General features: G+C 45.1%; 1 protein-coding gene across 3 annotated transcripts in view; it reads left to right on the forward strand.

Annotated features, from left to right (window-relative positions):
* Positions 1-25,720, forward strand: part of SPECC1 (sperm antigen with calponin homology and coiled-coil domains 1) — a 282,358-nt gene that overhangs the window by 194,983 nt on the left and 61,655 nt on the right. For all 3 annotated transcript variants that reach the window (XM_054571171.1, XM_054571174.1, XM_054571172.1), the window contains 5 exons: positions 4,041-4,248; positions 8,576-8,649; positions 9,023-9,201; positions 23,307-23,452; positions 24,586-24,686. In XM_054571171.1, the coding sequence (XP_054427146.1) occupies positions 4,041-4,248; positions 8,576-8,649; positions 9,023-9,201; positions 23,307-23,452; positions 24,586-24,686 (708 nt within the window). The remainder of the gene's footprint in view (positions 1-4,040; positions 4,249-8,575; positions 8,650-9,022; positions 9,202-23,306; positions 23,453-24,585; positions 24,687-25,720) is intronic.

Here is a 25,720-nt window from a genome sequence, read left to right on the forward strand (position 1 = left end):
AGTCCACGTGCACTGTGAGACCCTTTAAGAGGAGAGGCCTGAGAATCCTGCAGTTTCTTCTGCCAACCCAGCTCCCATTCTGTTTCTTACAACCAGAAGGTATGGGGACTTACCCTGGCCCTGGAACCCTGGGCTGGGCAGTCTGATGTGCGGCTGGCACCCCTTGCTCCCAGGATATCCCTCTGGTACACAGCCACACACCCAGGTTTAGGTCCAGGATACCTGTGACTCCGCCCCTCCTTCCCCCCTGCCTGTCTTGATGAATGTGGTTTCTTTAATTCCTTACTTGATGGATTTCCATACAGGTCAATTTTCTGACGGTTTTGAGTGATATTTGTTCTGTAATTTAGCTGCAATTTTTCTGTGGTTGTGTGAGAAGAGCCACGTTTACCAACACTTCCATCTTCCCTCCTTCAATTTTAAATGATAGCCTTGTTGAGTAAAGTAGTCTTGTTGTAGGTCCTTGCTTTTCATCACTATTTCATACTTTCTGCCCTGAAAAGTTTCTGTTGAGAATTCTGTTCATCGTCTTAGGGAGCTGACACGTATATAATTAACTGCCTTTCTCTTACTGCTTTTAAGAATTTCTCTCTCTTGGTTCCCCCCCCCCCCGCCCTGTCCAGTGTGGCTCAGTTGGCCGCAGCATTCATTGTCCCGTGGCCGAACGGTCGCAGGTTCATCCCAGGTCGGGGTGCGTGCATGGGCTGTGGATTTGATCCCTGGGCCAGGTTCGTATGATTCCCAGCCTGGGCACATTCAGGAGTCAGCCGATTGATGTTTCTCTCTTAAATCGATGTTTCTCTCTCTCCCTCCCTCTCTCTTTAAAGGCAATGAAAAACAATATCCTCAGGTGAGGATTAAAAAAAAAAAAAAAGAATCTCTCTTTTTAACCTTTACCATTATAATTATGATGTGTCTTGATGTGGGCCTCCCTGGGTTCATCTTCTTTGGGACTGTCTGCACTTTCCACACTTGTGTGTCTTTTTCTTCACCAGGTTAGGGAAATTTTCAGCCATTTCTTCAAATAAGTTTTCAATTTCTTGCTCTCTCTTTTCTCCTCATGGTACCCCTATGATACAGATGTTGTGTGGGAGGAGGTCTCTTAAACTGTCATTTAAGTTTTTATCTTTTTCCTGTTTCGATGGGGTGTTTTGTGCTACCTTTTCCTCCAAACCTCTGATTCGGTCCTCTGCTTCATCTAATCTGCCGTTTACTCCTTCGAGTGTATTATTATTTCAGATATCATATTCTTTACTTCTACCTGGTTCTTTTTTATAGTTTTTAAGTTTACTGGCTCTTTACATACTTGCCGAGCTCATTTATTCTTCCCCTAAGTTCCTAGAGCATCCTTACAACCATTATTTTGAACTCTGTATCTGGTAGATTGTCTGTCTCCATTTTATTCCGTTCTTTTTCTGGGGAGTTCTCCTGTTCTTTTATCTAGGGCATATTTCTTTGTCTCCCCGTCCTGTTGCCTCTCTGTAATTGTTTCTGTGCATTAGGTAGAGCTGCTATGCCTCCCAGTCTTGGCATGAGGCCTTGTGTAGTAGGTGTCCTGTGGGGCTCAGTGGCACCTGATCACCGGAGCCAGGCGCTCCAGAAATGTCCCCAGTGTGGGTTATGTGAACCTCCCACGGCAGTTGAGTCTTGATTGGTGCTGGCTCCTCCATGGGTGGGGGTCACCCCAGGCGGCCTGGCTGTGAGCGCTGACCCGGCCTCGGGGTACGACCAGCTGCTGTGTGGGTTCTGGCCCCATGAAGTAGAACCCAGCGCAGCAGGGCCTGTGCCTGCCGAGATCTCCCTTTGGATGGGCCACTTGTGGAGCTCACCGGATCCTGCTCTGACGTGGTCTGAATCCTACCACCAGCTGCGTGGCATCTGGGGCCTCTTAGGAGGGATCCAGCGCGGGTCTGGGTCAGGCGCTGCCTGGGACCAGCCCTGGGCTGCCTGTTTGGAGCCACAAAGCGATCCACAGTTTGCGGCTGCCTCTGCTGGGCCTGGCTGGGCATGGGGGGGAGATTGCTCACCAAGGTCGGCTTCCCCAGCACCAAGCCCGGGGCAGGCCAGCGAAAGGTCCGAGACACCAGACTCCGGAGATCTGCTTCCGCCTGCTGGCTACCTGTTAGGCTCAGTCACTGAAAGAGCCTCTGGCGCCTGCGAGAAGTGTGCGGCAGACTCTCAGGGATCCCCGGGTAGGAGCGAGTGCTGTTCACCAGACTGACGCTGGACCGGCCACTCAGCGAGAGTCTCAGTGCACAGCAGGGTCGGCCCTGTGGACCTTTGGGTGGGCGGGGTCTCCGGGAGTCCTCTGGGTGAGGCCGGCAGCGTCCATCAGGCCCAGACAGACCAAGGTCAGGCCGACTGTGTGAAGCCGGGGGCGGGGTGGGGGCTGTGGGGGGCTCTGCTCAGGAACAGTCGGGTGGGTCAGGCAGGTCCAGCGGGTCGGCACATTACTGGTACTGGGATTTGAACTCTGGCAGTCAGGCTCCAGGCCCCACCCTTAGTCATTTTCATGTACTACAGTAGCTGTGAAACTTACTGCAGCAGCCCACAGTGACATATTTTGTGTTGCGGTACAGAGCCACATGCCTTCGTAACTGAAACACGGCTTCGGGGAGCAGTGCTCACCCTGAGCGTCAGCAGCGCTCTCGTTCCTCCCCGCACTGACACTTTCTGCCTCCTTGTTCCCTCCCTCCTTCCCTTCCCTCCTTCTGTGTCCTGCATCGCAGCCTCCCATAGAAAGACGGTGCAGTGCTGCCTTCCACTGCTCATTCATCAGGCTTCCCTCAGGGCCTCTTATGTGTCTGACACCGTAGGTGCAGGGGACGTAGGTGTGAAGAAAGAATACAAGGTCCCTGTCGCTGTAAAGCATGTAGCCAGAAGGATTTGCACGTGAAATACAGTTGGGAAAAACATACTGTAAATGGAAACCCCTCCAAATTTAGGAAGAAATCTACTAAATCTACTAGGTATCAAGCTTACATTACCTAATACATACAAAACTATATAGTAACAGTAATTAAAAGTCTATAGAAAAGGGATGGTTCATAATGAAATAATTAGTATATTCAGACAGCATGCTACGCAGCATTAACATAAAGACCTACAGTGACGTCTGTCGATATGAATACATCTCAAAAAGTTGCAAAAGCATAATAAGCATAGTGTAATTCAGGACAGAAACATATTATGATAAAATATAACGCAGCATAATACAGTACGCTGCAAAAACATATAGTATTACATCATTTGTGTAAAATTTTATGTATGAAAACCATCCAAGGGATGACCACACACCAATTTTAGGGTAATATACATTACTCTCTAGGGTGGAAAGGAAGTTGAGGTTTTAACAAATCTTGTTAAAGTAAAAAAGTTACCAAATGTGGCAGAATTTAACCACTGTTAAGCCTGTGTGGGTGTGTGGTTATCTCATCATTTTGGGCACTTTTCTGTATATTTTAAAAGTTTAATGGTTAAAAATTGAAGGGTCAGATGATTGTCTACTGCACCAGTTCTCTTTGCGTGGTACATACACATTTCTGTGTTGTTGCCTTCCGCTGGAGTTCCTTGTGACATTAATGTTATATTCCTCTAAAAAACCCACTGTGGTCACGCGTACTATGGTTAAAGAGATCTGGGATTTGTAGAGGAGCCAGGCCCGAGGGGTTTTGCGCCTGGCTTACCAGCAGATGGCGCTGCTCCCCAGCGGATGTGCCCGTGAGGCGGCCGCGCCGGCACCCCAGCCTCCCAGCGTGAGTGCAGTTTTACCCAGGTTCCTGGAAGGAGGATATTCATGTATGTGCAGCTCTCTTTATGCCAGTAGGAAGGGGCACAGAATCCACCCATTTGTCCTTTTACATCTCTCACATTCCTGTGAATATTTATAGCCTTGGCTGTGTCCGAGGCTGAGACTATGGCAATGATGACGATGCGGTGGTGCCAAGAGCTTCCCTGGCTGTTGGGTTGAGGAGCCTGATGCTAATGTGTGAGGCACTTTTTCCTGTTAAATTGACCAGGGAACCTTCCTTTTATTCTAGGTGGAAAAGGATTATTCTTACTTGAAGGAGATATGTGATCATCAAGCAGAGCAGCTGAGCAGAACCAGCCTGAAACTGCAAGAGAAAGCATCCGAGAGTGATGCAGAGATTAAAGACATGAAGGAAACCATATTTGAGTTGGAAGATCAGGTGGAACAGCATCGAGCTGTCAAGTTACATAATAATCAACTCATCAGTGAGCTGGAAAGTAAGTGAAACCGAGGCCTGTGAAGCTTGCAGGTCAGGTGTGACTAGGGGAGGAAAGAAACCAGTTGCAGTGAGTAATGTGAGAGTGTTTATGAAAAGTCTTTCTTTTGAATGTTCTGTAATGTCCTAGGAAGAAAGGCAATTAAGAAAGACAGAATAATTAATCTCCTAGACAAAGCTGAAAACTGGGCGATGTAGAAGAAAAGGTTTTTGAACGTGAGTCAACAGCGTGAGGTGATTGTAAAAAGAGCAAACCCATTTCAGAGTGTTAGCTACACTGCATGTGAACCACACTGTGGATACCTCTTGTCAGGTGTGACAGGGTGTCCTCATTTTGGGTGTGATGGATAAAAAGATGGGTGACAGAAAGACTGGCTTGAACACTGTGTGCTCTCGGTGTCTGGGAGAAAGCAGCTTCAGCGTGTGCACCACGGATGGTAGGGTATCAAATAACACAAAAAGTGGCCTCCTCGTTACTGAAGAGGCACCAATATATGGCTTATTTACAAAATCATTGTTTGCTTTGAATACAGAAAGACATTTTTAAAAGAGATCAGTTAAACATTGCCTGCTTTGTTCAAATAAGGCTGTCAGATGATCTCATCTGTTGTGTTTTGCTTTTGCAACAAAAGAATTAACACACAAAGCTTTTAGTGACAGTAATCATTGCTCAAAGTAGCATAGTTGATGTCCTGCAAAGTTCCCCAACATGCCCAGTTCAAACTGATTCTTCATGGAATCCATATTTATGAACTCACCTGCTTGCCAACAGTTATTTGTAGCCTCAGAATCCTTTCCCTTGGCCCTCTGACTGTCGTTCGCGGACCTGTGCAGAGTTGGGGAGGGGGGGTGGGGGTGAGTCTCCCAAAGTGCGTCCCCAGGGCAGGCGGAACTCGTGAAGCTCGGCCCCTGGTTTCAGCTCCCCCACTGTAAACAGGTGTTGTTTGATGGCATATGTAGTGCCATGTGTTTTGCAGTTGTGTGCTTTGTGTGGGTGATCTCACTGTTTAAAATGGACCCCAGGCACAGAAAGGCTGCAACATGCCTTATGCAGAAAGGAGGCGAGTTAGGTCAGCCTGGTTCAAGCACCGGTTGCAGTGCTGTCGGCCGCAAGTGCAGGGCTAATGAATCAGCAGTGCCCATTGAACCGTTCACTGTTGACCAGAACCGCCAGGGAAGGGGAGAGGACATTCAGCAGCCTGCATCCGAGGCCGCTCCGCAGGGCGCTCACAGTGAAGTCTGCGCTGTGCAGTGCAGCTGTGGGAAAGCAGCTCAGTTTGTGGCTTCCTGCGATGACATCCAAATTTAAAAAAAAAAAAAAAAAAAGCAAAAACGTATGCATGGCATTGTTGTGAAGGCAGAAACCAGACAAATTTCCAATCACACGTCCCAGGGTCAGAAAGGCATTAAACGCCTCTCAGCTCGTGCTGGCTGAGGCCGCGTAGCTCATGAGGAAAGTTAAAAACTTGCAGGTGAGGCAGGTTCTGTAGCTCAGGAGGCTATGGAAAAAAATTTTTTTTAATCTTCACCCAAGGGTATATGCCTTGACTTTTTGTTTTTAAGAGAGAGATTAATGTGACAGAGAAAAACGTCATAAGTTGCCTGCCCTATGTGCTCTGACCAGGAATTGAGCCCATTACCTTTTGGTGAACCGGACAACTCTCCAATCAGCTGAGCCATCCAGCCAGGGCTGGGCATTTTTTTAAAATGCCTGTTGACTCTGATGCAGGAAAAGGTCTATGTGGCCACCATGCTTCCAGCACTGAGGGGAGTGTCACCAGACAGGGGCTGGGCCAGGCAGGTCTGCCTCAGGCCGGCCTCCAGCGGTGGGTTCTTGACTTTGTACAGAAGTTCCACAGCACCAGTCCAGGTGACTTTGAGAGTTGACTAAAGCTGGGGACAGTCAAACAAAGGAAGGGCTTACGATAGAAGAAGCAACAGGAGAGCCCAGGCAGGGCTCTGCTTTGGCTCCATTGGAAACATTATAGGAGAGCAGTGAGCCACGGTGGGGCTGCTGTTACCTCACTGGGAAGTCAGAGAAAAAGGGGTCCTGGGGACAGGATCAGGCTGGGTCAAGCTGCCGCTGTGCACTGCCTTCCTGGTTGCAAGTCTCCTGGGGGCCCTTCAAGCTTAGGAGGAAGTAACGAGTTCACGCGCGGGATAGGGCGCGGGATGGGGCATGGGCGTGCTCTAGGGCGAGCCAGCACTGGGTCTTCGCCTTCAGGGTTTTTATCGTCAGCAGGTGAGAATCTTAGGGGAGGGTTTCAGCAGAATGTTCATCACCTTTTTAGGTGCGTTTTTAATGAGCTGATGCGTCAAAATGAGTGTGTAGGGGAGTTTGGGATTATTCATTGGCCAGCTTTACTGCTTCACATTTACCTTGGGTCTGCCTGGCTCTAATGGTGTTTTTGTTATTTGTTCCCTTGACTTCATCCATGCTTGGGTTCAGCTGGCACAAAGGGCATTAACTGGGTCTCTGTCCTCTCTGTCCCCAGCCAGGGAGATTTAAGCTGTGTTTTCTGGTCAGGGAGGAGCGGTGTAAACCATTTGCTCTCACATGTCCTTGGTTAGGGGAGGTAAGGTCTTGCATTTCACTAGCTGGCTGTAAATTGTTCAAACGCATCAGCCTTGTTTGATTATCTTGTCTCAGTTTTCCCATTCCATTTGCCCAGGAATTTTCCTAGCTCTTTACTCGCCTGCCTCAAGAGGGGCTTTTTTTTCCTTTTTTTTTTTTTTAACAGGGACACTGGCAAACCTATTATATAAAACACAAATAGCATTATGTTTGACAGAAATGTGACCAAAGGCTCACGGGACCTAACCCTTATTTCCTATAGGAACAATAGTTTAATATTTGCTGACTCAGTATGCGTGGCAACCTCATGTAACTAACACAGATAATGAGGATGGACCGTACACACTTCACCTTGATGAGCAGGGCAGCACCGCGGCCTTAGGCTTCGTTAGACGTGGTAGGCGGTAGACTGCAGAGCCTCAGCATTCAGACAGAGTCAGTGTCGTCCCGGCGGTTGTCCGCGGTTGTGCCGGAGAGCGCAGCACGCGCCTGCTGCCGTTGCTGGAGGTCAGCGTGTGTCCACAAACACAGCGCCACACTTGAGAAGTATGAAGTCAAAGAAGAGAAGTCCGATTTTGCTTTGTTTTTCTTTTAATGATATACTGCCATTGAGGATTTGGTTGTTTTGTCTCCAACTCCTTAAAAGTCAGCGCAGACACACCAAGAAAGAAGCGTATAATTAATGTTCAGAACATGTCAGGCCGACTCCCTGCATTTGTATCATAACATGTCCAGGATTGAAAACAGCACAGATCGTGCATCTGTTAAGAAATGTTTAGCTTCTGTCAGGGAGAGGAAGGTATTATTAAGATGTCTCTTAACTAGGAGGCCCAGGGACACAGACCAGCCAAGGATAATCACTCCTCCCCATAAGATCCTTGAAAGAAATGGACAGAAAAATAAATAAAAAGGTAAGGAGCGCTTTTTCATTCTGCAGCATTGACCCCAAACACAAATTCTCAGGCCCCGCGTGCTGAATTAGAGCTGCTGATGCAGGACCTGACCCTGTGGGGGGTTTTCCTGGAACTTCTCTGATCATTCTGATTCATCTAGACGGCAACGGCTCTGAAGCAGGTCATGAGGAAACACTGAAGAGTTTTAACCAGGTAGAGGATGTGGTCAGATTTACATTGAAATGACTGAGAGCAGCATGGAGAGAATTAGAGACAGAGAGAGTACGGAACTAAAGCTGTTCTTAACTAGGAAGCTCTGAACATGCGCACACCCATATTCCACCTGCCCTTGGAGAGCCCATTCCGAGGGTCAGTCTGGGGCTTGAACATCTGTGCTTTCGAAAAGCTTCCCACATGATTCTAAGGTTAAACTGCGATTAAGAACTGCAACTCTAGAAATGGGTCTAAAGTCACTATAGTAACAACTAGTCATGTCCTCCATTACAGAGGCCTCACAGCGACAAAGGACACTGAGGATGCGGTGCACACACATCAGGGAGGCCGAGAGGAAGTGTGAGGAGTGTGAGTCGCCAGTCAGGCCTCTTCGGACAGTGCTGCACGGCGGTGCGGCCTGTAACCAGACCGAACGCCACTTGTTTTCCAGTTCATCCCGTTTTCTATTTGAGAAGAACCCCCCACTTGTGGCTGCCAGTTTTCAGGATGCTGAGAGTGGAATTTAGAGTAGAATAGATGGGTTTTAAAGTCTGGGGCCAAATCCGGAGCTGCTCCTTTGCTACCTGGCTTATCTTCTCCCAAGAGCCTTGCAGCTCTTCCAGCTCCATCTATTTCTCTCTTTCTAGGCAACGTGATGAAGCTGGAGGAACAGAAAGCAGACCTGGAAAGGCAGCTGAAGACTCTGACTAAGCAGATAAAGGTGAAGTGCACCTTCTCCAACATTTTACTAAAAATAGTCCTCTCTTGAGTGTGAAAACCTTTGAAAATACCCTGAATAGTCTCTCTAGCCTGTTTCCTCATAGTACATTTCCATGGCACGGGTCTAAATTAGTGTTGGCAGGCAGTAGCATTGGAGCAGCCGTTCGGGTTCGGGATGGAGAACCCTGATAGCCTTAAGCGCGGTTCCCGCCTGTGCCTTTTCCCGGTAGTGGGGTACTGTCGAAGCAGGGCCTCACCGAGGACAGCCCAGCCAGTCTCGCTCAGTGCTGGGCACAGGGTCCCGGGAGCCCCTGGCAGGGGGCCAGCCCTGGCAGCCGGGCACCTGATGCTGATGTGGACTCTGGTGTTTTCAGGAGGAAACCGAGGAGTGGAGGCGGTTCCAGGCGGACTTGCAGACTGCGGTGGTGGTGGCCAACGACATCAAGTGCGAGGCCCAGCAGGAGCTGCGCGCTGTGAAGAGGAGACTGCTGGAGGAGGAGGAGAAGAATGCCAGGCTGCAGAAGGAGCTGGGGGACATGCAGGGCCATGGCAGGTCGGTCACGAGGGGAGCCACGCCTTTGTGGCTTTGCAAGTCTGAGGGCCCCCGCAGGGAGCTTGGCTTCTCACTTAGTCACCGTGCATGGCCTTCCGCGGCGCTTTTGTGTGTGTCTGTGCTGAAGTTTTTCCTCTTTTCTTGGCTCACCCTGCCGCTGCTGCCACTGCACAGCTAGGCACACTAGGAACACTGCTGCTGGTCCCTGCCACGCGCCGGCCTGAGGTGATGAGAACACTCTACACTTACGTATGTACAAACGCTCTAGCCAAGTGTCTTCTGAGGTGAAAGAATGAAAGTCTTGTCTGCGATGCTCCCAAACCTCAGTGTCTGTGAAGTGCCCACGTCAGCAGGCGGCAGCGCCTCTCAGGTCACTCTCGTGCCGTGAGGGAGTCAACACCAGCAACGGGCTCGCCCCTCGCGGCCCAGGGACACATGCCTTCCTTGGCAGTATCCGTGGGCTGCCTCAGGAAGCCCTGGAAATGACCCACTTTGTTAAAAAGGATGAGCGTGGAAAACGTACACCTGGCTAATAGGTGGCTGTACCTCTTCTTTTTAATTTAGTTTATTTTTTAGAGAGAGGAGAATGGAGGGAAGAGGGGAGGGAGAGAAACATTGATGAGAGAGAGAAACATCAGTTGGTTGTCTCTTACACGCACCCTGAGTGGGAATCGAGCCGGCAGCCTTTGGCTTCAGGGACGATGCCCGACCCTCTGAGCCACACTGGGTCTTAAGGGAAGGAAGTCACGCAGTCTGTGGCCCCAGAAAGCTCCCTCGACAGTGAAATTTCAGAAGGAGGTATTCCTAAAGGGATCTCAAAGTTAATTATTATTTACAATTTAAATGATTTACAAACAAGGTTGTAAGTAATTATTTTAAGCTTTAACTAATGTACTGTTATATATCCCCAATCAGGAATAAATGTCCTTACCTTTGAGATTCTTAAAGATTAGAAAATGATTTTGAATTCTCAGATGTCTCTCAAATGCAGCATTTGTAAACCAAATTTAGTAGGTCTGAGTGCTGATTGTACACTTTGCCTTTTTTACATGTTTTCCAGGATCAGGAAGGTTGTTAATGAACCTAACCTTCAGGCTAGGTCCTGAGCCTATGGGTCTAACATATTATGAATTTCCTGACACTGGAAAGAATAGATTTTTTTAGAATTCTGTTTCCATTCTCTTGCCTAACTTGCTTCGGTCAATTCCTCGTCGTCTTGTTTTTGACTTCCATGTAAAGGAGCCTCTAGGGAGGGTTAAGATGTGATGTGTAGCTCACTCCACAGCTTGCTCTTGAAAGTCAAGGCCATTATCTCACAGTCACGCCTGCACCCTTTGGCCGCCACAGCATGTGAATTTTAAGTTAAGTGTGAAGGAGAACAGATTGCATAGTGTTTCCCTACTGAAATGTTCCCAAGGTCATTCTGCTGTTCTTTTGTGTTTCCTTTATTTGTCCATTTTTCTTGCTTTTAGATTGTGTTTTTGGTAGAGGAACCAAATCATAACTTGCATTCTATGTTATTTTAAAGATAAATGGTAAAAGACAAGTCTTGAGTTTGTGTGATTGTGTGAGATGCTGCATTCCTAACATAGGTTCTGCGATATAGGCCCGGTTACACCACTTGAACCCTGATATCATAGGAAATCTCTGTATGCGTCTTGAAAATTTGGGGCTCCACAGACTGTATCCTACATCTTCGAACGTAGGGTCGCTTTTTTTTTTTTTTAACACAATGTGTTTCTCTTTTGAGTTTCCAGTGATTTGCAAACCTACCTCCCAAATCTAGCAGTTTAATCCCTTATCATAAAACATTTCATATTCTAGAATTGCCACCAGTCCAGAACCCGGCGTGTCACTGAAATCCCGCAGGCTTCTGCGTGTTCCTTGCCTGTCGTTGCATCAGGCAGGACTTCAGACAGTGCTCGGGCCGGTCCCTGTCTGACTCTGCCTCTCTGGCACACCACCCCTTCTCAAGAGCTGACTATTTGAAAGTTGCTATTCAGTGATGGCTCGGCCACTTCCTGAACCTACCACACAATCAAGACTTGAAACCAACCTGGGCCTTCAATGGTCCAGAAGTGACATCATGTTTCCATCTTGACTGAATGGGTTCTTGACTGAAACTCCATTTGATTTTGACAGTAATTTAGTGAGAACTCAGAAGTCATTCTTGGTTCATGCACAACCAAAGAACTTGCAGAAAATTCTCTGATGAGGTCTTTCAAGTATTGATACAACTAAGGGAAGAAGGTAAGAGCCTCTGCAAAGCACCTTGATCATAACATGGGTTTAATAGATTTAAATTCTCATTGTGCAGATACTCAGCATTCAGAGGAATCTAGTTAGGGTCGTAGGAGGGCAGATGCAGTTTGCACTTACTACCAAGAACTCAGTAGCTAAGACACAGTGGACTATTACATAGCATAGTATTTTAGATAGTTTGAAAAATTAGTCATTAGTGATCATCAGTCCTGTTACATTTTCAAAAGTTTTTTTTATTTTAGAGCCAGAGTAACTGATGTTAGGATAAATGGGAAATGAGGCTCTGGTCTCGTCTTTGCCACCAGCTGGCAAGGTGTCCTTCCCAGGCCGAGCTCCTTCCTCTCTGGAGCGAGGAGGCAGGTGGTGGTCGTTGTTTAAGGCCTGCATAAGCCCGGCTGTTTTCCAACACCCGTTGGTCAGCTGGTCTTTCCGACAGACAAGTCAGGAGCTGCGGCACCAATCGTACCTTCTTTCCAGGCAGCCCTGGGATGCGCCTCGATGCAGTGGCACTTCCACATGTTAGCTGGGCTGCGGGCCTCGTCTTTCTTGTCCAGATATCTGAACAAGCCAATGTAGTGTTTATGGACCTGAAAGTAATTATGTTTTGCTGGACATGTGCAAATTAATGGATGAAAAGGTAATAAATAATTTTTAAACTCTGGCTGCTTCTAATTTCGAACTCTTTTAAAAGAAAGACACTGAAATGAAAACTTTTGTTGAAACAAAAACATCCAATCTTTTTCCTGAAGCCTTGAGCCTGGGGCCTGGCAGACACAGAGAACACTCATGCAGCTCGACGTAAAGACTCGATGGGCCACACACAGTCTCTCCACAGAGAGACGCTGTCGATGAGCAGTTGCGACAGGGCCCCTCAGCTGGCAGCAGGGAAAGACCTCTGTGCTCTCTCAGTGAAGCCCACTGGTTTTAGGGTGACTTATTCAGTTCTTACTGTGTTTATCACATGACGCCAGTAAGCACCCATGGGAAACATCTCAAGAAAGAGAGCATTAAAATCACTGAACAATCTGTGCCTAATTAACTGTATCGTTTCTAACAGAATGACTGAGATTCGAAGTGTGTGGCGCTTGTACCCATGGTTCTCGTGTTGTCACCTCTGAAGCGAGCGGCATGCCTGCGTGTCACTGCCAGACTCTCTGGAATTGGCTTTTAGGTCTCTGTGCACAACTGTTCTGCGCTAATGTCAGCGTGCCTTGCTGCCCTGTGTGTTCTCACAGCTGTAACACGTCACGTCTGCTCCACGGTCCTGGGGTTGTCACTGAAGGGCGTAGTGTGGAAGTTGGAGGCGCGGAGTCTTGTCACTAAGTCGTCCTTCCCAGCCCTCCTGCTGCAGGTGCTGTGAAATGGCACCCCTGGCGCTGGTGGAGGGGACCAGTTCTCATGCAGATTCCTAAGCAGTTCTGAGCAGACCTCACGTTAGTACTTTTGGTGTTCAGGGGCCTGTGGCATTCTCTTTTGTTAATGTAGAAACTGGTCCTCTGGTGCCCCAACAAGCTTAATTCGCTCACCCTTGCACCACATAATTTTTCATTGTTTAAATTCGCATCAAAGGCATTCGATACGCAGCCCGTGCCGGAACAGCCATGTCTGCTTCCCTGCGCCCCAGCGCCCATCTTTACAGATCTGCTTGGGAGTGCGTGGACATGAGCTTCCCTTAGGCCTTTTAGATTTTTATGCTATAATAATAAAAGAAGTTTGGTTTTTCTCTTTTTTCGGCCTTCACTGTAGGACAGCAGAGGGAAGCTCAAGCCACTGTAAATTACAGAAAGCCTGATTCGTATCTGTCCTGGACATCTCTACCCACACAGCTGTCTGTTGGTGAAGATCTAGTGGAGACTCGTAATGGCATTGTGAAGTCTTTAGCATTCCCCCATCTGAAGACTTCAGAACATTGGGACAGTAGGAATTCAAACATGTTAGTCCCATTCTAGATATTAGCTTTTCCCTGTGGGACAGCGTCAGCCCTGTTTTCGTAGACTAAGATCGCATTGCATCAAGTAACTCCTTTACCAGCCTTTCCCCTCCCATTTCTATTTTCACAGCTCCATGGTCTCTGTCAGCTAGCAGAGCATTTGATGGAAGAAAGACAGCCCAGCCCTTGTGTGACGGGAAACTACAGCCATTTCTATATGAAAGGGGAAATGATGTAAAGGAGAGATGAGCTCTTTATAAAGAGCTAAACTGTCTCCTTATAACATCTGCTGTTGCACACAAAGTCATTGCGATCAAGTCTCTTTACCTTTTTCCTACATTTTTGGAATCAACTCATTGCACAAAGATTATTCTTTCCTCCCCCACCCCCTTTTTCTCAGAAGAGTCAGCAGTCTTTTATTTTGAGCATAAAATGAAATTCTGAAAAAAAAAAAAAACCAACAAAATATAAGTGTATTTTGAGAAAACTAACATGAGCTCATGTGTTTAGAGAGCAGAGGCAAAGCAAATCCAAGGAGTTGATGAGTCAAGCCACGCTCATGTCTTAATTTTGGAGCTTATTTTTATGCTTCCTTTGGAATATGGTGTCTGATAATCTCGGAATTAACAGTATTTAAAGCAAAAGAGGAAGCCATCTGTGTGACATCTCATTCTGAAGAAGCTAGAAAGTTCTCCTTTATTTACACCATGGCTTCAGTGGGCCTGTTCAAGCGGGGGTCTGACTTCATTACCTCATCTGAAACACGCCACCCACCTATTTTCGGTTTGATTTCCAAAACTCTCTGAAAGAATGTAGTTAAACCAGGTAGCTTAATGCAGTGACAATCCTAATTGGAATCTCACAGAATACAATAACTACAACCAAAGCCTCATCATTAAAACTTAACCCTGGAAACTTAAAGACTTTTTTAAATCCAGAAATATAAAGTTCAAAGTGTGATTTTAAACTTTTGAAAGTACATTGGTTTGTGAAGGTCTTTATCCATTTCAGCAAATCCTGCAGTTCCCAAGTGAGGAACTCGTAGTATGCAAAAAAACCCAACAAAATATAAGTGTGTTTTGAGAAAACTGACATGAGCTCATGTGTTTAGAGAGCAGAGGCAAAGCAAATCCAAGGAGTTGATGAGTCAAGCCACGCTCATGTCTTAATTTTGGAGCTTATTTTTATGCTTCCTTTGGAATATGGTGTCTGATAATCTCGGAATTAACAGTATTAACTGCAGTTCACAGTGTTGGCTCCTTAGCAGCTGCGTCATCCACAGGAAAAGATAAGAGGCACTGTCTGATCCAAGGAAACTTAGGAATGGGAAGACCCTTCTGCCCAGGAGGAGCACTGTGGGTGTCACACTGGAGACCTAGTGGGACAGAAATTTATATTTTGGGACACCTTTACCTCAGACGTTTTCAAATATAAACAATAAGAGAAGCCCAACCGCAACTTAAAACTCCCAGCTGTATTTGCACCCTGTATTTTGATTTGCCTTTACTCTGGGGACTGTTGGATATTTTTATATGTAAGCATTTATGAAGTGCTAAATAAATGTTATTATTTAGAACAGTCTGTTGCCTGATTTTTTAATCACTGGCCACATTTCTTCAGGGCCTGTATATCATTTTGTTCTCAATTTTCTACTGCATATAGCTTCAGAACTTTAAAGCCGTGTCAGAAAACTAGAATTTGAGATAGCAAACTGGACTTTCAATACAAGTTGTGGACAGGAAGTTGATTTTAAATATGAATGTCATTTTTACATGATTTTATTAGAATGAGAGCAAGAAGCAAAAATACTAATTTTGCATAAATTAATTTTTAGAGCAAAGCTCTTGGAAACTCTATCACATGAAGTTTAAAGTCTAGATTTGTCTTGTTGAAACTTAAAAACAAATAGGTCATTTGGTGATTTAATGTGTTGGATTTCTTCTTATGAGGTAATATTTAGGTATACTGGTAACAAAATAAAGATGTATAAAGAAAAATATTAATCTTTCTTGCCCCCTAGGACCACTGTGTAAGGTAATCAGTGTTCACAGTAAATATTTTTCTTTACTTCACATCTTACTCATATAAATATATATAATACATATATATGGTTAATTTATATATTTTTTTCACAAAAATGGTGAAAAAATACCAAAAATGGTACTATAGCCTATGCATTACTCTGCACATTCATGTCTCACTTAACAAATGTATTGAGGGCATTCTTCCAGCTCGTTATACAGGAATTATCTCATTTGATAGTTTCGTGGTGTCCCAGCGGACAGATGTGCCGTAGAGTATTCAAATATTGTCACGCTGGTGAACATCAAGGTTATATTTTCTAGCATTTTTCTTTCTAAATAATACCATAATAATCCTTACTCATATAGCCTTATACTTATGTTTTTATTTTGATAGGCTGGGTTCCTAAATTTTAACAGGTTCCTAAAAGTATAATGCTGCATTAAAGAACATGCACACTTTTAATTTTAACAGGTAATTTTCCAAATTTATTACCTAAGACTTTGACATTTTACTCTTGATGAGAGTGGCTGTTTACACAAAGCCTTAGCAGCCACAGGGAACATTAATCTTAATTTTTGCCACTAGGGTAAGCAAAAAATGCGATCCCATTAGTATTTCAATTTGCATTTCCCTGAGCATATCTTTATGTCTTAACCATTTGCATTTTCTCTATTGAGAATTGCTAGTTTCACACGTAAGCTGATTGTTTTTCTCTTACCAGTTTATAAATCCATATTTTATTAGGGATGTATGTTTATCCCAGTGTATTTTGGGTCTGTTGTCTCTTGGCTTCATCATCTTTGTCCTGGAAATTTTATGTTGTTGTGCAATATAGTCCCTCAGTATTTTCCTTTACTGCTTCTGGATGTTTTGTTTCTATTTAAGAATTTCTCCCACCCTAATCTTGTAGAAATGGGCTTTTACGTTTTCTCCATCTACCTTATACACACATGCACGCAGATACTCGATCTTCCTTTCTTTCTCTGATCTGATGTGAGGCACAGGCCTTTTCCTTCTGTGTGCCAGCCAGTCCTACCGGCACCAGTTACTACCAAAATCGTCCTTTGCCCACTGCCTGGAAATCCCACCTGACTCTGTTCATTTCATCTGTGTGTCTATGTTCAGAGAGACTTTTTCCGTGTGCCCTCATTTCTTTTTCTCTTGAGCTCTTTCTACGTCAAAATATTTTAATGGAATTGCTAGATTGCTGATATCATGTTTTAAACTCATCCTGGATTCATTTTAAATTGCCATCTTTTATATGTTTTATTATTTTCTTGAGTTTTGTTGTATTCTCAAAGCAGATGCTATCAAGTCTCTAATTTAGTTTCCTGTCATAAACTTACAAATACGTGTTCTCCCTTGAGTTGATTTGTTCTCTTCATCAATATTATGAACTATATCCCTAGATAAGGGCATGGTTTTGCCCACACTTTTTCTTGCTTACACAGGTAAAAGTGTAGTAGGGCCTGACATTTGCCCAAGATCAGTGTCTATAGATTATGCTTAGACCTATATTCACTTTGCTGGCTACTTTAAAATACTTTCTTATATCTTAAACTGGAAGAAAGGCTCTTAAGGCACATTTACGTTACGTATCAGAGACACGGGTGTTGAGAGCGTAGAGGACTCTGTGCCTAGTGGGGGAAATTCGCATGTCTAGCTCCTCTGTTTGGTGAGACTGGAATGTGGGAGCCAGCTTTCTGGGTCTAGTTTTGTTTGGCCTGTTGTCCGTTTTAGGGCATGTACTGTGGCTTTCTTCCTGACCTGTCCCGTTTTGCCACCGTCCTTTCTGCCTGGGATAAACCATCCCGGGCCCCGTGGACAGTCACGTCTCATGCTGCTGGTCCCCGCAGGAGGAGTGCTGTGTGCGCTGTCTCAGTGTCCCATGCTGCTCCCAGCCCTGCCCGCTAGTAGCAGGGGCGAGAGCAGGGTTCTTGTATCTTTGTTTTCTTTGAAAGGGAATTGGGAATAAACCCCTAGAATTTTCTTTCCATATTTCCCCTCTTATTCTTTCTGTAGCAGAAATTCTTCAAAGCCTAAGGCAAGTAGGTGATAGTTTTCTGTAGTTTCCAATACTGAAGAATGATTTTTAGGATGCACAAGGTCTGTCCAGAAAGTATCCAGCCACGTGCTATGAAAAATAGAGGCATTTATTGAAGAAGATACAAAATACAAGAAACATTGTGCATAGGACAATGACGCCTCAGTCCCCTTCAAAATGGGTACCTTGGGACCTCACACAGTTCTCCCAGTTGCCATCAGCTGCCCTGTTGTATTTTACCAAGTCTCATGGACAGTCTGAAATCTCTTCCCTTTCAAAGGTAATTTTAGTTTTGGGAAACCGGAAGTTGCAGGGCACCAAATCTGGGCTGTAGGGGGGCTGAGTCACCTGGGTGACTTGATGTTTCGCAAAAAAATTCTTCACGGGATGTGATGCATGAGCAGGCATGTTGTGGTAAGGAAGCTGCCAATCACCAGTTGCCCAGAGCTGCAGCCTTTTGAATCCCCCCATAGTTTCCGCAGAGGAATGTTCAAGCTTAACGCAAAATTTGATGCAGATTCGTTGCTCTACTCATTCAGTCACTTTTTTTAAGGTTTTATTTATTTATTTTTAGAGGGAAAGGGAGGGAGAGAAACATCGATGTGCCTTCCTACTGGGGACCTGGCCCACAACCCAGACGTTGGGCCCTGATTGGGAATCTGACCAGCCTTTGGTGTGAAGGCTGGCACTCAATGCACCGAGCCACACCAGCCAAGGCTCATTCAGTCATTTTGAATGCTGCGGCCACACAGTGCACATGCTCACTCAACAGCGTCTCCCGCCCCCATGGACTAGGACAGTGAAGTTGTTGTTGTTCATGCACGTGCATTCCAGTCCACGTTCCTTGGCTGCCAGGTGCACTGATGTTGTGGAAGCCGCTCTCATTACATTAACAGTGGCTGGACTTTTTCTGGACAGACCTCGTATTTCTTTGGTTCTTACTGTTGGGGTTGGAGATTAAGATGCTTGTGTTCAGATTACCATCTCACCCTGTTGGCTTTTTATTATCGTGTATATGCTTATGTTGAAATTCAAAAGTGAAACTCAAGACACTGAGCCCTGGGAGACAAAATACTAATTTATCTCACTCTAGAGTTACAAACCTCTTTTAGATTTGTTTTGTGCATAAAAATGAGAAATGTTTTGAGAAAATTACATTTCAGGTAAGGGCCGAGAATGAGCAAAGACACAAAGGCAGGAACGAAAGGAGCATGGCACCCGGTGGGGGGGCACCAGGTTGGGGGCTGGGTGGGTGCGGCGAGTTCTGGGACGGAGGCCTCTGCAGCACCAGACAGGCCTGGGCCAGGCTGCGTGCCCTTCGGAAAGGCCTGTCGTAGACGCGATTGGCACGACTGGTCATCTTTCAGGCATTCATCTGCCAACTGAGAAGGTGACAGTACTGTTATGTGATGTTTTCCAAATGTAGTTTGCCTTTGAATACTTTAAAAATAATTACTTATAAGAGTTCACGTGTTCTTGGGTCAAAATAGACATCACGAAAGGGTGTCCTTTGTGATGAAGTAAGTGCTGTAGTAAACTGACATTGTAGACTGTTCTGGAACCACACTAGGAAACAGTGCCTCAGAGAGATCAGAAAACATTTTAAAAATAAAGGATACAGACATACGCCCATATATGTAGGTTTAAACTGTGATGAAAGGTACATAAGGTAGACCGGCAGTCGGTGCGTACGTGGCGTGGTCGATGGGAAACGTCTCCTGCACCTCGTGACCGCGCCTGCAGCGGCCCGCCGTTCTCAGGTACGGGTTGCCGCTTCCTAAGAGCATATTACTGCATAAAAATAAGAGCAATGAAATAAATATTGGTAGTATTTTTCTTAAATATGTGTTAAATACATTTACCCAAGGAATACCATCAGCTTTTTTAAAGAACCCTCGTGGGCCTCTCACAGGACACCCGCGCATTATTGAGCAGTGGAGGAGGGCGTGGTCAGACAGCTGGATTTGCCTTCCAGATTCACCGTTGACGAGCCATTTGACCTTTGTCACATTTTTTCTTCTAAAATGATGGAGTTTTATGGAAAATTCCCTTAGGTGGTGTTTTTCAGACACATGGTACTTACCATGGAGTTATGTCAAACACATATTTTCTTGTGGAAATTGTTGTCATCGTAGTTTTACATGCTGGTAGCAGGTGGAAACACGCCCCATTTTTGCTGTTTCAAATGTGGCCCCGGACCAAGGGCAGCTGCTCCTCTGCGACGCACCTGAAGAAAGAAGCTAACTGCTGTGGGGAAAGGGAACGCGTTAGGCTTGTCAGAGGTTGCGTGTTGGTATTCAGTTGTGTTTATGAGACACGAAAGCTGCGTTTTGGGGTGATGGGACTGAGCTTGGAACCTAATAGCCCCTGTCTTAGAGGCGATAGCCAGCCTTGGGTGATGTATTTGCTGTCATACGCCTGGCTGTATGCTTAAACATTTCTTCATATCCTTTATAGAGTACAGAGTTCTCCTCCTTTCTCAGACCAGAGGAAATGTGATACAGTGAACCCTGAATGACATCAGTGTTAGGGGCACAGCCGAGAATCTGCATATTACTTTTAATTCTCCCAAAACTTAACTACTGATAGCCTACTGTTGACTGGAAGCCTTACCAACAACATAAGTAGTTAGTTAATGTGTATTTTGTATGCTAATGTATTTTATACTGTATTCTTACAGTAAAGTAAGCTAGAGAAAATATTTTTTTTCTCTGTACATACTGTATATAATTATTGGGAAAAAAAATCCCTGCATAAGCGAATCTGCAGTTCAAACCCATGGTCAGGGTCAACTGTACCTCATTTATTCCTGGGGTTGTTACTGGTTGATCCCAAATAATTCTAAGATAGGCTGGTGTAATGAATTTTAAGCCTGTTTATGATTAAAGTACTAATAAAACCAATAGTGCTCTCAGTAACTGTTTTATATGGTTCTTCCGTTCAGGCTTTGTTTTTTGAATCTATACATGCATGCACACGTGTGCATGCATGCAGTTACGTAACATGGGTCCACGGGCTAGAGCAGCTTCCCTAACCCGCTGCCGTCAGAGTCTTCCCGTGCTGACTCGTCCGCGCCAAGCAGACTGGCTGCCTTTTGCTCTCTGGAGGCAGGAGGACTGGGAGTTGCTTCTGATCATCTGGCAATTTTCTAACGGAATCTAAACAAGTCTTCTGACTGAACATTTGATGTTTTGATTCAAAGAAATGATTTTCCTTTGAGGAGGGGGTACCCTGAGTTTCTATAAGGCCCTTTGGTAGCAAGTTACTTTTTTTTTTACTTCAGTTACAGTTTACACTCAGTGTTATTGTGTCTTCATTTCAGGTGTACAGCACAGTGGTTAGACAGTCATATACTCTACAAAGTGGTCCCGCCGATGTTTCCAGTGCCCACCTGGCCCACACGGCCCACACGCGGTTACCGCAGTGTTAGTGGCTGTATCCCCTGTGCTGTGCCTCACATCCCCATGTTCTGTAACTACCAGTTGGAACCTCAGTTTCTTCACCTTTTTCACCTAGTCCCCCAACCCCACCCTTTGGCAGCCATCAGCCTGTTTTCTGTACCTATGAACCTGTTTCTGTTTTGTTTGTTTATATTGTTCTCTAGATTCCACATAAAAAGAAAATCTGATGGTATTTGTATATCTCTGATTTACCTCACTTAACATAATAGCCTTACCCCCAGGTCCATCCGTGCTGTCACAAATGGTGAGATTTTGTTATTTTTTATAGCCAAGTAATATTCCATTGTGTATGTGTACCACAGTTATTTTATCCACTCATTTATTGATGGGCACTTGGGTTGCTTCCATAGCTTAGCTATTGTAAATAATGCTGAAGTGATTGTAGGGGCACATATATTCTTTGAAATTAGTGTTTTGGGTTTCTTTGGATAAATTCCAAGAAGTGGAATCACTGGGTCATAAGGCAGTTCCATTTTAAACCTTTGGAGAAACTGTTTTCCGCAGTGGCTGCACCGGCCTGCGCTGCCACCAGCAGTGCACTAGGGCTCCCTTTCCCCACAGCCTCACTAGCGCTTGTCGTTTGTTGATTTTGACAGGTGTGAGGTGGTATCTCATTTAAAAATGGGCAAACAACCTAAACAGACACCTTTCCAAAGGGGCAGATGGCCGATAGATACATGAAAAGGTGCTCAATGACACTAATTACCAGAGAAATTCAAATTACAACCACAATGAGGTACCACGTTATTTAAATGGACAGGTGAGAGGGTGGCCCACTTTGTGTCGGACCTTCCTGAGAATCGCTGTGACGGAAATAGATTCTTTTTCTGCTCATACCTAATCTGATTTTATCTCTTTCTGTGTATATGCCACGTGATTTTATACTATATGACACAATGGGGGAAATATTACAAAAACCAAGCCCATTAAACACACAAAACTTTAAACCCAACCCCCAACCAGTTTCTGGAATGCCTACTATTTTCTTCCAAAAATGTCATCAGTTTACTGATTATTTTTTCACTCAAAAAAAAGGGTCTGTGGAGACAAGAATGTAGAGCAGTGTGATTTAAGTGTTTTAAGTTCTGTTTCACTTAAACTTATTCTGTTCACTCTGACTACAGATCAACAGAAAAAAAGCTTTGAGAATTAAGGACAAATAAATTCAATCGCAGAAGCTTATGAGTAACTAGATTAATTTCAAAAAGATCAGTAAGTAAATATTTTAATCTCCCACTGACCTTATTAAAATATACTGCCAGAAACAGTCTCTTTGAGCCATTCTCATAAATTAGTCATCTTGCAAAACAGCTGTGGCAATTTGATACACTAAAAAGCGCAGTGATTTAGAAATGAGAAGATTGGGAGATCGTTCACAAGGAGATTTAATGACATGGTCGAGTCCCCCGGATCAGGAAGCCATGCATAAGAGGATTGAATCGGGTGACCTGTCTTTAAGAGACTTCTCTGCGCCTCTGCTCAAATTGAGAAGCCACCGTGAGAACTCCCCAGGGGACTTTGGGTGAGAGGAGAAGCTTCCCCCAACGGAAGATTGTGGCGTTACTTATTCCAGGACACTGTTTCCATTCTCACTCTGGAGGGGCAAGCAGGGTGTGAGTTAGGATTCTGTTGTACAAATAGGTCATAGTTCAGTTGGTTTAAGCAGAAAGGCATTAAGCGGCTTGCAGGATTGTTGGGAGGGTTGAAGAAGCGATCTAGCTTGTGCTTCCAAGAGCAACTCCCGAAGTCCCAACACAGGACCGGGCTGCCGGGGGAGCCGCTGCCTCTGCTGTGAACCAAGCCTGGGGTCAGGAGCCAGCAACGCGGCGGAGGCGCTTGCCTGCGCCACCATCTGTCTCAGCCTGGCGAAGGCCCCTGCCTGCCTCTGCACCACACCTTGGGTCCCGCTCCAGGCCTTGCCCGCGTCCTTCTGGCTCATGGACCCTAAATCCCATCCGGAGTTCTAGTTGCAGGGGTCCTGAGGTGCCATCTTGTCAGCCTTTGCTGGGGACTGGAATGCACACCGACAAACCAGTTTACTGTAGTCACCGCAGACAGCGGGCTAAATGCTTATGATAAATAACATTTGTATATACCTTTTTCCGGTTTGCAGCATAGACTCACATTCTTCGTACTTAGAGCTAACGTCACTCTACATATTAAAATACTATTTCTGGCCATTCCCAAGAAAACAGCTCCAATAAAAATTGAGAGCAGCACTTACATTATTTCCTGAAGACGCAAAGCTGATGCAGAAAACAGGATTTAAATTCGGGGTTCTCCTCCCAGCTGTGTGTGTTTTCCGACACTGGCTGTTTCCATCCACGTCTTCCCCCGTGGAGTGTCCGTCTCTTTTCAATCTCACTCGCTCTTTGCCCCGCAGACCTGTGTGTGAAGAGCCCGCGCCCTTGGAGGGCGACGCGCCTGGCCGGTGGCATGGTGTCTGTGTCAGCAGAACATCTCCAACGCCTTTGGAGCCTGCGACCACCGTCAAGTCCCTCATCAAGTCATTTGACTTAGGACGCCCAGGTAGGTGATCGTTTTGTTTTATAAGCAAAACTCAAATTCAGACCAGGACCCCAAATATCAAACCTGTCTCTGCTCCACCCCGGCCCCAAATTGATATAACCACAAGGGTTCTTCTAGATCATTCCACATGAAGCTGCTGTACACAGGAGGCCTGCTGCGACCTGGCTGAAGCTCTCGTGAGGCAACGATGGGACTCTGGCTCGCGTGGAACGCAGCCTTCTCTTCCTGCCCCTTCCTTGCCCCCAGTCCCTGCCTTGCCGCCGTCCTTGTCTGCCTCTGTGTCCAGTAAATTCAGGTCGCTGCTCTTTTAGTTGCCTCCACAGCTTAATGAGAATTAGCAGAGTCGGCCAGAGGCCTCATCCCCTAAGGAGTGAGGCCTGGAGTCCTTGCCCTCAGCTCTCTTGTCGTTTCCCCTGGCCTCCCTCACCTTGCCACATGTGGGCAGACTTTTTTGTGCCTGGTCCTGTCCTACACGTGACCACCTGTGCTGATATGTCATTCTTGAACTTAGCACAGTCCCACCTTTTTCTGGAAATGTCTGGGCTGACTGACAGTTACCTTTATTCACTGTTATCTACATATATGAGAAAAATGCATATCTATACTCTACATCCATAAATACAGTAAACAGAAAAAACCAAATGTGCATCTGTCCAAAATAACAATATATTTCTTCACCTGACTACAACAGATACGCCTTTTGTATTTGAAGATCTGGAGTACTAGCTAATCTTAGGATGTACCTGGTTATCTCTGTAAAATAGTTCGCAGCCAAATTAGATTAAGAGTACGCTGCTGAAAGGCATGACATCTCAATGATTACATTCAGTCTGTGAAGACGGGAAATGAATTTAAAGTAATGTTTTGTGCAAGACTTTTCCTGTTCCTTATTGCCATAGGAGCCTCATTACGCATTTTTTTTCTTTGTTTGTCCTGTATATAAGATCAGCCCCATTTACTTAATTCCTGTCCCCTCATCCCTCAACTCAACACTAGTCCAGGGAAGAAAATAGTATACATAATACTTTATTAGCAGCACGGGATAGTTTTTTAGTCATCAAAAACTAACAAATCAGGAACTATTACTGCTATTTTGAACTCAGTGACATATAAACATTCTCATCTCTTGGCAGGTGGAGCCGGACAGAGTATTCCTGTCCATAAGACCCCCAGGAGCCCCCTGAGTGGAATACCAGTGAGGACCGCCCCAGCGGCCGCTGTTTCTCCCATGCAGGTATTGGATGAACATCGCATGCGTGGCCGGTGGGCGGTGCTGCCTCACATTGAGCAGTGTCTAATACACAAGCCACTGAAGGGAAGTAAAAACCAATTGCTTCATTTTTTTGAGGCCAGTCAAATATCACTTTTAATAAGCCTAAAACACTAATAGTTTAACTTTCATTAAAATGTCCACTTTTGATGCCTAATAACAGCCTAAGGGAGACACGATAAACCGCATACTATTTTGTTAACTCTTTATTTTCCGTAAGATGGCACTCAAAGTTTGCGGTTAAGGGAAGATTGTTTTTTATTAGAACAGAACATTGAACTAGTTTTTCTTAAAAGAATTTTCAAAATGCCCTCAGAGAGAGAAACAGTGTTTATAATTTATAAATTCTGAAGAGTTCACTGGGTGCAACCGGTCACCTGTGCCATCCTCTGAAGGTTTTAGACCAAAGCTTCTTGGCATTTCCTAAGACTAGGGCTTTGGTGTTATAAACAACATGCAGCACACTGCTCCTCCTGAGCAAAGACTGATCTTGTTATCAACCAGTACCAGTTTTCTGGTGTCCTGAGTCACTGTGTATATTGTTTGGGCTCTTTTAAGGTTTTGTTTTGTTTTACTTTTTTGCCTTTGAAGGTATCTTCTATCACCTTACATATAAAACCAAATAAAACAATTATTTTATAATCATCAATTTTATTTAATAAAACTGAAACAGGCTGTGCCTCACTTTTACTTATTTAAATTGAGCTATAAATACTAGCTTTCTTTAAATGTTTAACAACTGGCTCTTTGTTTTGCGGGGGAGGGAACCTAGAATTATACTGCTTGCGTATTTCTGTGGTGTAAATATTACTGTCATAGCCGTTCCAAGCCATGTCTATGACATCAGTGAACATGCTGTTGAAAAGAGATGTGCATTATGTAGTATTTCTACCATACGAATAACAGTAGGTATAGAAAACCTCAGTAGTACAGTGGAGTAAAATAATGAGGAAGCATTGAATTTTCTCTATCTATTACTTTTGCTTTTAATAAGTTTA

Source organism: Pteronotus mesoamericanus, unplaced genomic scaffold (assembly GCF_021234165.1).
Source record: "Pteronotus mesoamericanus isolate MK-2021 breed Mesoamerican mustached bat unplaced genomic scaffold, CSHL_Meso_final contig_22, whole genome shotgun sequence".
Lineage (NCBI taxonomy): Eukaryota > Metazoa > Chordata > Mammalia > Chiroptera > Mormoopidae > Pteronotus > Pteronotus mesoamericanus.